Below are 17,116 nucleotides of genomic sequence, written 5' to 3'. Positions count from 1 at the left end.
TTGTTACTGCATGGTGCTATGCTGTTCGAAAAACATGTCGATCTTTCAAACGACATCGCGAAGGTGTAGTCATAAGTGTACTGCACGGTGCTATCCTACTTGAGAAAACATGTCAATCTTTCAAACGCATGAGATCGCTTAACCATTGATGTACAAAATGTTCGTAACTCATGCGGACTGCTGGAACATGGGCACAGATCACGTAAACAATTAACCCTTTAACCACTGATTTCAAAGAACAAATTCTCTATCTTGTCCCTATACTTTTCTTATAAAAGTACTGGGGAGAAGTTACTAAAAATCAAGAACATGGGTGATCATATCCTTAATTCTCATGACCTTAGGGGTTTACTAAGCATTGACATTACAAGGAGAAATTTGATGCTTATCAGTGTTAGGGCTTTGAAAGTGTAACAAATGTTTTAACAATTTTATTTAAAACCTGACTGATGAGATGAAACGCGTGCAATACGAAGGTTTGTTCCCTGAGTTTATTTACAGAGCAATTCTATTAACATAAATTCATTTTAAATGTATTCTATATGTAAATGTAAAAGAATGCAACAACTTAAGCTTGAGACTTACAACAAAGAAGACAGTGTACGTTGAAGAGTTTAAATAAACGATGGCGTCGTGTATACGCTCGTTTGAAAAACGTTGTCCCGTGTAAACTGTGAATGGTAAACGATGCTACATGATAGAATTTTGGGGTGATCTAATCAGCTGAACATATTTCATATTTTTTTCTCTTTCTCTGAGAGAAATATGTAAGTTTGAAGCCCTAAAAACCGCACAGGCTTTTATTTTCTAACCGAGAAGAATGTAAATAAGCTTATAGGTCAAACGCTTCCCAGAAAGCTATTGGGGCTTATTGCTCGTGGTTTATGCCGTTTACTTGTCAACGTTTCTTCAATCGAGTATATATAGAACAGGAAGGAAGTGAAACCAGAAAAAGCTTTTAATACTGAAATAATCTTTTGTACAATCCGTTCCGGTGATTCATCTTGCACTCGCACGGTGGTAAATTGCAGACTTTGCAGACTTTGGGGGGTAGTTGTCGGAAGCTTGGGTGATAATCTGCTACCAAGACCTCCTCTATACAGACCAGACTATAAGTAAGATATCCCACTTATAAGAACCTTGTAGATTCACAAAACATAGGCTAAACACTGTTTTTTATTTCTCTAACCTATAAGAACCTGTGTTAAGCACTAAGGCTTGGAAATGAAAGACAGAGTTCTTCACTTTGGAAAAATCGTATACGACTGAGTTAAAAAGCTAAACAATTTTAATTTCAAAGGAACTAGAGTAGGGCCTATGTTTGTTTTGAATGTAATCATCATAAGCCTAATTCCGTTTATCATGGATACAACTGAGAAGTAGGGACCACACCAATACTGAATTAGTTTTCTGACGAGGAAGTCACGTGCCATGTCCTAATTTATCAGTAGTCACCAAAACAAGGGATCCTCTTAATCCTAACTCGAAGAATGTCGACGTTTATACTCGGATTTTAACTGTATTCAGACTATATTGCAAGATTTTTCATACTCTTTTAGAGATAACACTCCTAAAATCAGCAAGGCTCAAACCCCATTCCCTCTGGGTGGGAGCATTCACCCCTCCCTCTTTGTAGAGAACATAAAATAAGGACAATTGCATGAAGAGTGATCCTCCACGAATATTTACAACCAAGCCTCCGTCCTGAAATTGAACTGAGATGCTCTTGAGTCTTGGAAGCAATTAAATACATTTTTCTTAAATTATTCCATATATTAACCCCTCTTTAAGGTTAAAAATAAATCATTGAGAAACTCACAATTGAAAAGCTAATTCACAAGCAAAATAGAAATAAAATTTAATGTACAATTGTTAAAATATTTCGTTGTCAGGAAATGATAAAACAACCAAACGAATAAAATGACCGAATTCAAAATTGAACCTGCTCTGCCAACAGTGCAATGTTGTATAATGTGTCATAGCAATTTGTGGCTGATACTTAAGTTGAAAGCATTTTAGTAAGATGTTACCATTGCAGCTCTTGTTGTTTGATTTGATTCTATAAATTGAAAACAAAATTTATCGAATTTGCGCCTTTACCGAAGGGTTAGTAAAAGAGTGGAGGTGGATAAAACGAGTGTCTTTGTCCTTCATACTGACATGACGGATAACGTAAGTAATGTTGGCTTTGTTGCGCTGCTGGCATCGAGAAACTGCTTACAGAAGAGGCAGGACAAACAGTTGACCATGGCATGAAGGCTGAGGAGAAAGCACTAATTGTGTCCCTAGGCTCATAATAAGGACATGGCTGTAAGCATGGAACCTCTGAAGGATGGTAATGTCCACCACAAGGAGCCTTAACATCTTCATCAAAATGTCCATCCTGCTTAATTTGTTGGCGACTCTTGTATCGATGATTCTGGAACCAGATCTTTACTTGTGAAGGCGTCAAGTTGATCATTCTAGCCAACTGGTCCCTCTCGACAGCGGAAAGGTACTTCTGAACTCGAAATCTACTTTCCAGTTGAAAAACTTGAGCCTTACTGAACAGAATGCGCCTTTTCTTTTTGTTTGAAGCTTTCGCCTTTTCTGGCGAAATCCGTTGGTTATCTTTGTCATGTTGCTTTACCTCCTCGAAGCTGTTTTCTGGTAGAATAGAAAAAAAAATCAAATCAATTTTGTCATTTGTTCAATTATCTAAGAGTGTGTTCGATTGGCCCCCAGTATTCCGGAATAGTTACCAGAATGGTTACTAGAAATCCCTCATCAGAGACGTTTTTGGAGTTATTCAAAATATAAAATGACTCTTAAATTATCCGTGTATAGTATCAGCGAAAGTTCGCAGATACGTTTTCCTAAATAATTATATCGAAAAAGATAAATCTTCCAGCTATTCCGCTTAATCTTATTCCGGAATACTGGCGGTCAATCGAACGCCACCTAAAATTGCTACAACATAAAAGCACATCGAAATGTCTATGTAAATCGCTGAACGGTATCCGGCCATGCACGACCTATCTTGCCGGAAGTCAAGAATCGGTGAAGTATTTGTTGGCGATGAAACCAGTGACAGAAGGGTCGAAAATTAATATAAATTTCAGCTGGCGTTTAGTCTAAAACGGTGTCTGGGAAATGCTATAAATTACACGTCTAAAATCTGAAGAACAGTGTAAATCGTGCGTCCAATTGCAAGCAAGGGTAGTGTGTTTTGTATGAGCCATGAATATATATAATGATCCCTTTATTCCTTTCCGTTTCTAAAGTGTGGTCAACCCCTGAGCCAAATCATTCGCGAATGCAGATTTACAACATTTAAGCTTTTAAAACAATTGGAATACAAAAGTCAAAGGGTAACCACTTTTTCAAACCGCAATTTAACCAGTCGACTTTAATACTGTGTTGCTAGTCTCCTAGTCATTTGCCAGTATTTCTCGAATAGAAAATTAGAATTATTAGTTGGCACATTTGGTATACTCTTAGGAAGCAATCAGACGAGTCAATATTGACTAGCTAGCACACAGCACCAGAAAGTGCTGTTTGTTCTTTTATATTGCTTTGTTACGCAATTATATAACTTGCTTTTGGCTGCACCAAGGGGGGGTTGAATAACGAGGTATTAATTACTCGGGTAGAAAGTAAATAAAGGAACATGGATTGCTCCTTGGAAACAAAGAACTTTAAAGATGAGCTTTGGAGAAGTGAATGAGACTTTTACGATCGGAATAACAAAATAATGATCAGTAATTTTCAAAACAGAACTAGGAATAATGGAGTAATAGAGGTATCTCGCTCGTTTAATGACACACTGTTCCATTAAATGAGAAGGTGAAGTCTGCAATTTTTACGTCTAAAGTAACGCTAAGACAGAACTGAGTGACCTATGTAATAATGAACATCTTTCGCTATAGAAAAGGTTCATGAAGTCGCGAGAAGAAATCCTCAATTGTTGTTTTGCGACAACTGAATAAGGTGGAAATATATTAGTGAAGAACAAACCGCTTTCCTTCGATGTTCACACGTTTAGACACCGGTTTAGAGGCACCTTCGTGCATTCACTAACAGACAAGGGCATTAAATAAACAGAGGTTTCATGCTGCGAGTGTGAGATAAATTATGTTCGTTTTGGATGAATCGTAGACTAGTCAAGGAGAAGGTTGCAGTGTTGTCTCGCCATCATTTCGCTTTGCCTGATTTCAAACGAGAAATCTTCAATTGATGACAGGAGATAGATAAACCGTGAAGACAAGGAGGAAATGAAAAAGTTTGTGGTTATTTATCTCACGGGTGAATGATCTTGAGTCTACTTTAGTTTTAATGGCATGAATTCTTAAAAAAAAATAGTTATTTTGATTGCTGAAGTTCGCATTCATCCATTTTTCTTTGCAGCTATAAACTTACTCGACCATTGTTTCAATAAGAACAATTTCTGATCACTGGAACCATTTAATCAAACGAGTGTTTGATGTATTTGATAGCAGTGCAAACAAAACACGAGAGAAAATCTATATCGTTCCTGGTATGTGCCATCTTACGGATACGTTTTGAGTCAAGAGTGCCTAAACAGCACTCAAACAGGTTTTTTTTCTATATTTCTTGTTACGCACTGCTTTATTAGAGATTTAAATTTCTGCAGTCATCTATTTTCAGTCAAACAATTATTTAATGCAGTGCAACAATATTGAACACAACAGAATTTGTATCGCCTCTGATTTACAAAAATAAAAAGCTTTGCGTGTCATGAAATCAAATGTTTTGAGCTAAGAGTGCCTGAGCAAGGGAACTCCGCCCCCTGTTAAAAAATTTACACCTTCCATTTTATAGTGAGTGTAATCTCTTCTGGACTGAGAACACACTTTAGACAAATGGCGCCTTGATTGCCAGACAAGCCAGCGGGAATGACTCCCCAGTTACTGGAGCCTTGTTTCTGTCTAAATGTTCAAGAATGACTCAAGAAAATATAAAGAGGAAAATCAGAATTTTACGTATTGAAGCTAAAGTGAACTGAAATCGCATTGAATTAGTTTGTGAATGAGTTGCATGTCTTCTCCCGAACTCCTTGCATAGTCTAAATTGTCAGAGACCTTAGTAAGGCATAAGTGGTTCAAGTATTCCATTCTATAATCGTTTATTCTGCAATTCAGCGAGGCATCGTATCAACAGCTGATTGTTCAGATTTCGTTTTAAATCCAGCGTTATAAGGATTTAGGTTTTTGATGTATTAAAAACTGCACCAATTATAATTCCGTTGAACAATACGTGCGAATTGAGGTGTTTTGAGATCCAGATAAGATTGGTTGTTGCGTTTTTCCTGTCTACTTTTCGAGATAATTCACAATAATCCTTCCCACACAACGAATTCTCAATAGCGTAAATGCAAAGTCCTTCACGCTTTCTTCCGTATATTGTCACGTTCAAAAGAAAACAATTTCCTTTCGTGGTTGAACACAGTGTAAAACTTAATTGAAAAGACAAGGGATGTCTTTTACAGATCTAGATTCTTAAAAGTGTAAATCACAGCGAGTTATTCCCGAGTAAATAAGGGAAGTTATTTAATTCCATAGAAGACAAATTTGTCGAAAACATCGCCACTGTGTCGAGAAGATAAAATATGTCAAGACTTTGAGAGACAACAACAAGAATAATGCAAACCAAAGAAAAACCCAAACGATTGAGAGTGGAGTCAATGAAATCAGTTTGCGAAGCAAAGAAAAAAAATCGCATAAGAATTTAGTTACATTTGGTCACAGGAAATTCGTGACTAATGCCAGAAAAATCCTCACATTCCGTGAAAATCTTACGCCATTGTTACATTTCCTTGTGGACCGTGAAATATGGGTTTTTATCCTCTGCAGCTCCTGGTATCTGGCGATAACAGAAAGCTCTTACGCTGATAATTTATCACGTAGAATCGGACGTAGAGATCTTCAAGATCTTAATTCAGATGATCTGGTTATAACATTATCCAATTTACCCCGAACTCAATGTCTTTTTAATTGGATTCAAATACGTTGGGAAGGAACCATATTTGCATTTCTTACCTCTTAACACTAAAACAGCTTAATCGAGTTAAACTTTTTGAAAAGCAATTAATTTGGAAATTTGAGATTCTGATAGAACTTTCCTTTTCCTTTTTCACTGCCAGAGAAAAACACCAGCTCATGTTTTGTGCCTCTGAATTTTGAGTCAGTGGACAAAGCTCCAAAGTGTGACCTTTCAAATCAAAGCGACTTCGCCAGTATTCTTCTTTTGTGTGTGTGTGTGCTGTTTATTTTGTTGTACAAGGTGATTCTAACGTTTGGGTCTGTGGACGAAATATTCATTAAAGTGTGACCATTCAAAGCTAAGCGCGTACGTTCCAGACCTGTAGTGCTGTTTATCATGCTGTATAAAGTCCTTCTATTAAACCTTCGAGTCTGGATAAAATAACTAATTGTGACCATTCGAATGAAAGCTGTTTAGCTGAATGTTTAACTACTGCTGCTTGTCTTCAAACATTTTGAGAAATTTGTTTTTTCTTCTTCTTTCGTTCCAAACTGCTTTAAGTCACGTCTGACAAACTCGTGATCATGAAGTAGACACGACAACAAATGTTCTAAGCGGAATAAATAAGCGCGTCAGAAAATTCATACTAAACAAGAATACAGATGATTTTACAATTTTCACTTGCTCATTAAAAATCTTCGAATACAAAGGAGATAACCTAATGATTTGTTCAGGAATACTACGATAGGTATTATACTTTTACTACACGCGAAAAGCTGCCTCAAGCGACGAGACTATGTCAGGGATTGATATAGCGTTTCCCATGAGTTCTTTGAAACTAAAAAAGCAAAACGCTTGAAATTTAAAGCTACAAAGTCTTTGGTAAATATACTACATAGATAAAGCTAACCAACTGACCTGATTGTTTATCCAAGATGGTCCTTATATCGGGGCTGTTATCGCCTCTTGTGCTGTTCCCGTCGCCAGTTGTCGTAGCTTTCACAGAAGAAATCGCTTCAGCTTTACTGCAGCTTTCTCGGTTTCGCCGCAAATTCTCATCTCCGCTGTTGGAACTTAGGATTCCATCGATAGAAAAAGAAATATTTTGTTTCGGGCTGGTCTGAGCCATGTTTTGTGACGCAGAAGCAGAAGTACGAGTGTGATACTGATAGCTGGTTGACAAGAACCTGGATAACTTTTGACCATGGATTTGCGCGTGTGGCAAAACTCCGGAAATGAGGGCGGGACCTTGACGAGTGGACATGGCGCAAACACTAGACAGACAGCTCTGTGATTGGTCAGAACGAGAGGTGCTGATCCGTAAGAGTTTAAAAATAATTTAGATAAGTGCAATACTTTACAAGACAAACAAAAACAAAAATTGATTTCCTAAGACGGAAATGCCAGAGTAGCGTATGAGTGTTGAGTGTTGTAAAAGACAGCAGCTTTAGCATTAGAGTGACGTAAAACATTTAGCTTAGGGTAAGAGGTCACATCTTCGACTTACGGGTAACCCTGGCACGAAAAGCATAAATGCTGTAGGTTGAATACTCGCCAGACCCAAATCGTTTTGCAACTTACCAGCATTCAAGTTCCTCTCGTTAATGGTATTCACGATTGCAAGCCTCTTTCTTGTTTAAATGGACTTCATTTTATCGGATTTGAGCTGTCAGTCAAATTTGACAGACAAATGATGCCTGTTTAATGGGTTTAGGCACGAATTCAAGGACAGTCTATTGAGGCTGCCATTTGCCATGACCCAAGGTATGCGAGACGCAAGATAACACAGGATTAACAAAGCCAGCAGGAGAAAACGGAAGAGAAAATAGATTGTGTCAGACTCTCTGTTCCTTGCAAAGTAAAACTTACCAGAAACTTCGAATTTACAGTTCACAGAGGCACTTGCATGTTTAGAGGGTGCAACTGAATAGCCATTCTCTCAAGTCATTAAACTTGCGCTTAGTATAAAATACTAGATAAAGGTCAGTAAATGTTGTTTTCTGCGGACACTCTAGATCAAACTCAGCTCGGTAAAATGGTGAGTACCCATTCCAGCACCGAAAGTGCCATGTGGAGTAACAATTTGGCACGAGACTTTCCGTTCTCAGTTAAGCTGTAAAAAATAACATTGAACACGAACATTTCCACGTGAAAGTGCTGCTTAATGGCTTTCATTTGAATGGTGACACTTAAAAGATTTAATCCAAAAACTTCATCAATATAAGACTCGAATTTTGACGCGAGCATTAACTAAAGACTTATCACACTTTTGTCGACGAATGGTCACGACTGGCATGTTTGTAGTTCACAAAAATAACTAATAGGTATTTCTTGGGTTCTTTAGATGTTTCCCTGCATAGAATCAAATGCTCCAGACTGAATGACTCAATGAGGTTTTCGAGCCTTATTGGAAAACACTGTCGTTCTTTTCCTTGTATCCCCATCGTGCAATATTGCAAAATATTTAACACAATAACTACACAGGTGGCCCAAGGCTGGAGGGGATGTGTTACTCGATCAAGCGATAACAATAGGCCCTTTGCCCTTTCAGAAGAAGAGGTACTTGCACTTAAAGTCTTAAAAGATTGCTGAAGTGCAAAGAGGAGGTCAACAGTGATAAGCATTGAATTAAAATGGGCTGGTGCTCGAAAGATTCAATGAGTAACATAAGCTGTTTGGCTGGCGTACGAGGCATGCAGAGAGAGAAACGCGAAGGAAAGCGAAACACGAGTGGAGAGAAGGAAGGAGCTCTCTTTCCCTTTCTTCATTTATCTATGAACAGCCCCTTACTTTCCCCCTGTTGGCTGGCTCCCCTTTTTCTTTGCCTCACTGAATAGAGGGCACTCCTTCTCTCTAACAGATACATGTAATCAAGTGGAGAATCACACGCGAGAACCCACGAAGGCCGCTACCGCGCGCGCGAACATTCCGGTGCGAAAAGAATTGTTTGTTGTCTATTTTCAGTCTAAAATATCCTTTACTTAAGTTAAAAGCTGTTATAATTAAGGAAGGCTGTAAAAGTTTGTTTAAAGCTCAGAACCAACATATTTATGTAGCGGGGCCGCGCGGGGTGTGCGAATTCGCGAATGACGTAAGGTCGGCAGGCCTTCCTATGAACCCTTCTAAAAGAAGGGAATTCAGAAGAAAATTCACTAGAATTCAGCTTCTTGATTCCTTTTCTATGTTTTACATGCATTTTCCATCCCTGAGTTTAAGGAATCGAGATCCTCATTAATAATCTGGACCGATCTTCTAAAGTGAGTTGTTTTTGTATCAGGCCTGCATGGCATCAACTGACATGAGAGAACAATAGAATTTGACTGATCGCAATCAAATGGAACTGAAATTTTCATTGCTTGTTACATGTAGTGTGTAGTTTATGTAGTTTTCTGTCTTTTTCGATTCCATTGGAAATCTCAACCACCTTCCGCGGCGACGACTTGAAAAACTGGTGAAATTTTCGTTGCAAAACAAAAAGATTTTATCCATGTGGCTTGGTTGAAGCTCTTCGTATGGTGAGTCTGGTTCTACATTGACAAGTTCTGCCTGTTTACAGTGCCGGGGATCCTACTCAGTATATGAGCAGTATAGCAGGCGTCTATGCGGTCCCCAAGTAATATAGTTTTTAAGGTGCTATAGATTGAGTAGGTTATAGATTTCGTGACGAAAAATATCTAAACGAAAAACATGACGTTGCCCTTAGAACATGGCACCAACCCTATAGATTCGCATGAAGCTCTCCAAGTAGGCAAGATTTCGCTTTCGTTTTTGTTCTCAGACAAATCGGAGAATCGTAGTGTAGATAAAAAGGTGAGACGCGAGATGTAGGTGCTCGATACATTTATGCTTTATTTCACATTACTGTACGTGAGCCACATCATAGCGGATTAATACAGCACTGCATGAAAGATGGTGGAAGGGCTTAACAATCGCACGAAGGCTTCTACGATCACCAATATTACCATTTAACTAAAATTATGTATTTTTTATTCTTATTAGAGTCCAGTAGATGAGGAAATCATGAATATAAAAAATTTCCGCAGAACCAGCAGGCAGGAAATAGTTTTCACGAAGGCCACGACTTATTTTAATGTAAACATGAAAGATCACCCATCCTCAGTGCAAATAACAGCTAGAACCCGCTAGTGGTTGTGATATAAATGCAAGAAGGATACAATAGTGTTAAGAATATAGCTAATTACAACGCCCCAATAAATTTAGAGCATATAACTAATTACAACGTGACAAGAAAAGTGAAAAAAAAAATGTAGCTACTTTACGGTGTGACGATCTTCCGTTGATAAAGAAACGGAACGGAAAACATATATGCTGAGTAGACAAACAAAACTAAACAGCCAGTGAAAGATGGACATGAAAAATTTGCCTGTTGAGTGAAGGTTTTTCCCAAGGAATATGCAGCCGGCCCCCTTGATTTTGAGCTGGACGGGGGCGGAGGTGGTGTCCAAGATGGAACTCCCTTGAAAACAATCTTCAGAACTTAAAGCTTGGCAGTTTTTCGAGCTTGTTACCCTTCTTGTATTTATATTACATCCACTAGCGGCTCTGTTACTTGTACTGAAGATGGATGAAGTTTCATCCGAAAACTTTATGCATTAAAAAAAGTTGTGTCCTTCTTCAAAAGAATATGAAAATACAATTACAGTGTACATGGGTGACCGATTATTTTCTTTTAAAACAGAAAAAGGCAAACATTAGTTCGTGATCTAACTGAACACGCCCCAGTTGGCAAACACTTTCTGAGTAGCATCAATTACTGACCAGTGATAAACGTGTTTTTCGTTAAATGTTGATTCTATTTTAGCTGGCATTTTAATAAGTATGTACAAAATTAACGTATGGTATTTTCACCGCAATACTGTACGTGACTCATGTCCGTACTATAATTTTATCCTCCGGCAATACCTTTGATGAGTTTTCGTGCTGTGCAAAACCTGTGATTTCCTGATCAAAGAACAAACGAAGCGGATCAGTATAAAGGTTTTAAAAAGTAGCTAGAGCATAATATTCTATCGCTCACGTGAAAACGACTGCACAAACCTCAGTCATCTTCATTCGCAAAAATCGTCCAGAGTTCCTTTTCAGGTGTAATCAAATACTACAATTTTGTGCTGAAAACAAAATTCATGTAATTAAATTTGGACATTGCTGTACCGCCAATAAAGGTCTATATGTATATTTTTTTCTCTCCAATCACATGCATCTTTTGAGAAATTTCACTGCACACCAGGAATGGCTCGGTAGATCGAAGTGTACTTGTGCTTATCCCTTTCCATCTTGAAGTAAAATCTTGATTTGTGTATTAGGGTCAAAATTTCGACAACAGTAGATGATGTTGAGTAGGGTTTTGCTGTGCTACTCACTCTCAGTCGCTTTACTTTCCAGCTACTCAACTCGAAAATTTAAGAGGTTTTTACTAAGGAAACAAAGGATTAAACCGTGAGTCTCGACTTAAACAAGACTCGCAGTCGCGATAGACATGCAAGAATCTCTGAACACACGTATAGACGAACTGATGACACTTCGGCGGTAAAAACTTGGCTCACTGTTATCTCATGAGATGGCTTCGACCCAAATTAATTCCTGCACGTCTATCCAAAGCTGTTAACATCTGTGTAGCAGTTATATAACCTCTTTTATTGCTACTGTATGCAGTGTAGCTTACACCGTTATAAAGTTTTCTAAAGTTTGACCTCTCAGTAGTAACGCACTGCTGTTTGATGAAGCTTTAAAAAATGAAATCGGTCTGCACAGGCCGGGCGCCTGTATTGCCAAAGGTATTCCTATGCTTCATTCACACCAAGGCTTAAACACGTTTAAAAGCTGTTTAGTTAAACACAGTTTAAAATTGTTTCCTTCACAAAATTTTGTCGACTACAGATTTAGCACAAATGAAAGCATAAGTTAAAGTTTACTTGAATCCTATGTCGAAGCCAATGGTTGAGATTTCTGTTATCAATTTTCATTTTGTTAAACCTGGTTTAATTAAACATGTTTTGTTGGTGTGAATAGGGCTTTAGTTATAGCTACTGTACTCGCCTCAGGGCTTACTGCATGCGTGTGTTTCTTCAATCATAGAGGTTTACTCAACTATCCGCTGATTTTAAATTCGTCAACTCGTAGGTTGCACTTCAGCAGTTCAGTATTTGCTCTAGTGCACTGTAAACGACACAAACTTACCCTTATTATCAGTAAGAGCTGTAACGCGGACATGGACTGAATTTTACAATACAATAACTTTATTAAAAGAGGGAGGCGTAATAATCTATTACAGTTTTCTAACTTATGACCCTGAAAACAAGAAGAATAAATAAATACAACATGCACAATATTGAGGTCACTATGCTATAAATACAATGGGACAATCATAATATTGTAACATTCGACTCAACATTCGATTCAACATTCACAACTTTGAAACTAACAATTGAAATTATCAGTTGATCACAGCATAATTTTCCAACAAACCTCCATTGTCATTATGTGACAATGGTAAATTGAACTCTGACTTGTGTTGTTGTGCTAAACCCTTCGGTCCTCATGATCAGTAGCGCTCTCAAAACTGACGCAGTCTGTGGTCATTTATTTTGATGGATGTACCATGCCAACTAATACAAGACAAAAACCGTGCAAGAAAACTGACAAAAATTGAAACTCTGGAATTTAGTTAATTCATGAAAAATAAGAACGATGCCTTGTTACAAACGGTTTGAAAAACTTAACAGCCATTTAGAAACATCCTTGAAGCGGCGTTTATCAAGTTTGCGTTTCGTGATGAATGAAGGCTTAAGACATTGGGAACAGTCTTGCTATACCACATGAACTGAAGGGAGGATAACATCAAGCATGATGGAATGTATAGTGTCACAGTTAAATCCATAAGCTGATTTAAAAGTGAAACTATTTCGTTTACAATAACGCGATCACGGATGATGCTTTTATCACAAGAATTTCGTGAAACATGGGGAATCGTGCAAGATCGTTCTTTAATGAGAACTCAGTTTTTAGCAAACTTAGATCTGTTATTCAAAATGCTCTAAAAATTGAAGTGCAGGGACCATTCAGTCCATTCAAATTAAATGGCCCCTCGTGCAGTTGAGCAGTGCTCTTTGGTGCTGTATCAGATGATTCGTGAACCGTTTTCGTTTAGTATTTGGATCTCCATTTCCACTGAGCAATGTAGATCTCCACCTCCACGTTTAGCATGTGGATGTAAATCTTATGACTATCCAAATCAAAGTTAACATGCACGCAAAGAGAATTTTAGAAATTTTGTTAAATGTTTACTTTGGCACTTAAGGAGATATACTGGTTTAAGCTATAACAGCTGCTTGAAGATATCAAGCTAAGTGCGTTAAATCTTCACTAGAAAGGCAACAGTTACGCATACTCTGATGCAGAGCCTTATCTGTATACAGTGCCGCCACAGGGATTGAATCATCTTAGGCGGCTGTTATGATAAAAATATCTATGGTGGCTAGTATTCTGACTACAATTACGAGCAATTAAACAGAGTGAAATGATTAGTTACTGTGTCATCTATTAATTCTGATTAAACTTCAAAACTTCAAACTGCAGACCGGAACTTCTTGATAGAAATGGATCTGTACTTCTAAAGCTCTCTTGAAAATATGCTGATCAATGTTGATAGCGAGAAAGAACTGTTACTCCGAACGTTTGGCACACAGTCTGTTGTTGTCGCAGCGATGGATTAGGATGGTAAAGTTCAAGCAATCTCTCACCATTGCAAATTCAATGATTTAGGTAGGGCATGTAAAACGGAAATCAGTCTTATTAAAAAATTAACCCTCAGAGCCAAAGTTGTTTATTCACGTGAAAGCTATTGAGCAGTACTTTCCTATGGTGCTGTTTATCGTATGCTGTAGAAGGTAGTTCTAAATTTTGAGTCTGTGAATAAAATCCTTAAGTGTGACCGTTCAAATGAAAGCTACCGAGCAGTACTTTCCTGCGGCTGTTTATTGTTGCTGTACAAGTTGGTTCTAGTAGCTTTTAGAGTCTGTGTATTAAATGGCCTAAAGTGTGACCATTCAAATTAAAGCTACTGAGCAGTACTTTCCTAAGGTGCTGTTTATTATGCTGTACAAGGTGGTTCTAACGTTTTAGTCCGTAGACGAATCCTAAAGTGTGACCATTCAAATTAAAGCTACTGAGCAGTACTTTCCTGTGGTTTTGTTTATTATTGCTGTACAAGATGGCGGCTCTACCGTTTGAGTCTGTGAATGAAATCCCAAAAGTGTGACCGCATTCAAATGAAAGCTACTGCTACTTGGGCACTATACGTTCCTACTTTGCTACTGTTTATTTTGCTGCATAAGATGGTTCCAGCGCTGGAGTTTGTGGATGGGACAAGTTTTTGGGGCAGACAGACGACATTTACTTCATTCTGTACTATAAGGATTATTGAGATAACAACATTGTTGAGTGAAGGGGACATGCATGGAAACCTTTTAGGGCGTCAAAAGAGTTTCCAATTCGTAAGTGCATCAATATGTCATACATAAAGCAGCCTACATTTTACAACAAATTTTCCATAAAACATTTTTACCTAAATTAAATGGCTATCAGTCCGTTTTTTTGGATTGTTTTTCGTTAGATATTGGATATTGTTTACCGATTTTTTCCTTCATACTGTACGTGTGTGGTGATTTGACCTCCTTCAGACGTTCAGATGTGATGGCCGATTCAAATGAAAAGTCTTCTGCTTTTCTGCCAACTGACTCTGTCGGTTTTTCAATAACAGGGACTTCCAGAAACCACGACGGTGAAGCCAACGAAAACTCGTAGCTCCAAAATATAAGTACGCATTACTTGTCACTACTTCGTGATTATTCCAATTCGTTCAACTTCATTACAATGTGGCCGACCTACTTAATAACAGAACAGGTGGGAAAGGCGTTTAAGTTGATACAGAGAATGAAAAATTTACCGTTATGCACTCACGTTCTCCATAAAACCTTGAATTTATTCCTTTCGCGTTGTTGTTCGGCCGAGTACGGCGAAGAAATGTACCAAAATTTAGTGCAATGGCTTTGTGTTGTTTTGTGACGTTCTTGTTGCCGTCATCGTAGTAGCTCAGTTCTTAAACTCCCTACTCGTCTTTCTTCGACAACTTTCGGAGTGAAAGCGGACCTTAAAAACCTTTTTTTTATGTCGCGAGCTTAAAATTTTTTTACTCAATTTTTGTTAATATCCGCATATTTGAGGTAAATGAATAAAGCTTCGTTGAGCCGAGCCAGCTGCGGCCAGATGCTTGGCCATAGCGAAAGAATCGCTGACCCTTCCATCTGCTTTCATTCTCAAGAAATATGTTTCAACACGGCTCAGAATTGACTGAAATAAAAACTTCAAATTCTTCCCCAATCTGAATGGTTACATTGCATAATTTTATTTGACTTACCCAAATGATTTTATCATTATGACTAGCATGTATAGTTTCTGCTCGGTCAGTACGTAGGCAGACCTTCACAAATACTGAACTGAAACCCAAGTTAGCCATGATTCAGCGCATGGCCACACTGATTCAGAATGTATCTTTAGAGCCACCTTATATAACGTAGTAAACAGTTTAACAGTAGAGCACTGCAGACTGGACAGTTAAACTTTAGAATTTGATTTACAGAGGCAAAAGTTGGAACCAACTTGCAAAGCATAATAAACATTACCACCGAGTTAAGACTGATTGCTTGTACATAGTCCTTCTTTAGAATTTCACTTACAGACTCAAAGGTTAGAAGCAATTTGCAAAGCCCAATAAACACCACCACACCGTAAGGAACTGCTTAATTGAATGGCCAAAGTTTAGAATTTATTCATATTCTAGAAGTAAAACAGGATCTTGCTTTCATTTGAGGAGTAACAAGTGACAGCATAATCTGCATGAATCAGCGAGCTTCAGGAACAGACATGCGCACAAGGTGTAAATATTCGAGTGTATAAACGAATTAAAAGTTGATTCTCGTGAAGTCCAGAGCTATAGCTAAAATGGAAAAAAGAACTGCAACAGACCTTTACATACGACGACGCCATCTTGCTCTTGCAGGCTGACGGGTGAATACCGGAAATTGCAGCGTGTATATGAGATTCCAATGTTAAAAAATTAAAATTCTCGGATTGACACTCTTGAAATCCAGGAAAGCGTTCTATAATTTGCCCTTAAAATAAAGCCGCTCCTAATATGATGAAACGCAGTTGCAACTGAAACTAAACTATTTAGCTTCGACTGCATGCAATTCAGTGTTCTGAACCAGTGAGGCTCGAGAATTTCGCTAAACTGAGAATATAAAATTTAATACTCTTCGCATATTCGCATAGGTAGATTGTCTGTTCTTTGGAAGTTGCGAGAAGCAGTAATTTCGGCTTATCGTTAGGAATCATTTGGCACTGTCTTATCATCAGAAACACTCGAAGGTTTTCATAACCATGAGCGTTCAATACCGCCATATTGCCCTTTTCGCCCTTCATTTCCTGAGAATGTTTATCTTCAGAACTGATAAATTTTTGTACAAATTCCTTTTGATTAAAAACTGAACCGTGAACAGGACTGATGCCTCACAAGTGTCACAAGTAAGCACTGCAGATCTCTCAATCTTCACCCAAAGAATCCGCGAATGGCGATTGGAATCACTCAAGTTGTGCCGCATTGCATATGAAAGTGCTGCTCAATAGCTTTCTTTACATGTTCCATCCTTAAACGCTAGCTCACCACGTTGTATTAAGAAATAAACAGTACCACAGAAAAGCTTTTACTTGAGCTATTACTGACATTACATTTTCTCAACAACCACTTAGCAAAGTGTACTGATAGCCGATAGGAAGAGGTAGTGCCGAGTTCCAGGTTCAGCTGACAGCTGAGGGTCCCGAGTTCAACACCTTGGCCAAACCGGTGGTGCAGCCAAGAGATCTGCCTCCTGCCAGCTGGCCGATTTTCAACAACGTTATTTTCAGTTTTATTCACTGTGTTTGTTCCATGTTGTTCCTTATATCTCGAAAGCAGCATCGATCACGCGTTACGGACTTGCCGGCTTGAATACTCGACCCCACCAACACCTTGAGCTACAAACACTTATCGAGGGTCAGAATACAGGACGTTAGCTTA

The 17,116-nt window shown here is 38.3% G+C and overlaps 2 protein-coding genes across 2 annotated transcripts in view; both read right to left on the bottom strand.

The window, feature by feature from the left end:
• The window catches only part of LOC146482024 (nicolin-1-like), a 39,526-nt gene extending 24,460 nt beyond the window's left edge, over positions 1–15,066 (bottom strand). The window contains exon 1 of the mRNA XM_085108126.1: positions 14,962–15,066. The gene's annotated coding sequence lies outside the window, so the exon portion shown is untranslated. The remainder of the gene's footprint in view (positions 1–14,961) is intronic.
• LOC146482025 (uncharacterized) lies at positions 474–7,204 on the bottom strand. Its single transcript, XM_085108118.1, has 2 exons — positions 6,901–7,204; positions 474–2,646 (listed from the first exon to the last, which is right to left on the bottom strand). Exons 1-2 carry the CDS (start codon positions 7,109–7,111, stop codon positions 2,108–2,110), a joined length of 750 nt encoding a protein of 249 aa, XP_084964244.1. The 5' UTR covers positions 7,112–7,204; the 3' UTR covers positions 474–2,107.
• Positions 15,067–17,116: the final 2,050 nt, after the last annotated feature.

Source organism: Pavona decussata, unplaced genomic scaffold, assembly GCF_977016875.1.
Source record: "Pavona decussata unplaced genomic scaffold, jaPavDecu1.1 SCAFFOLD_48, whole genome shotgun sequence".
Taxonomy (NCBI): Eukaryota; Metazoa; Cnidaria; class Anthozoa; order Scleractinia; family Agariciidae; genus Pavona; species Pavona decussata.
Note: the sequence above shows the minus strand (reverse complement) of the source record. Positions and strands in the feature narration are given on the sequence as shown.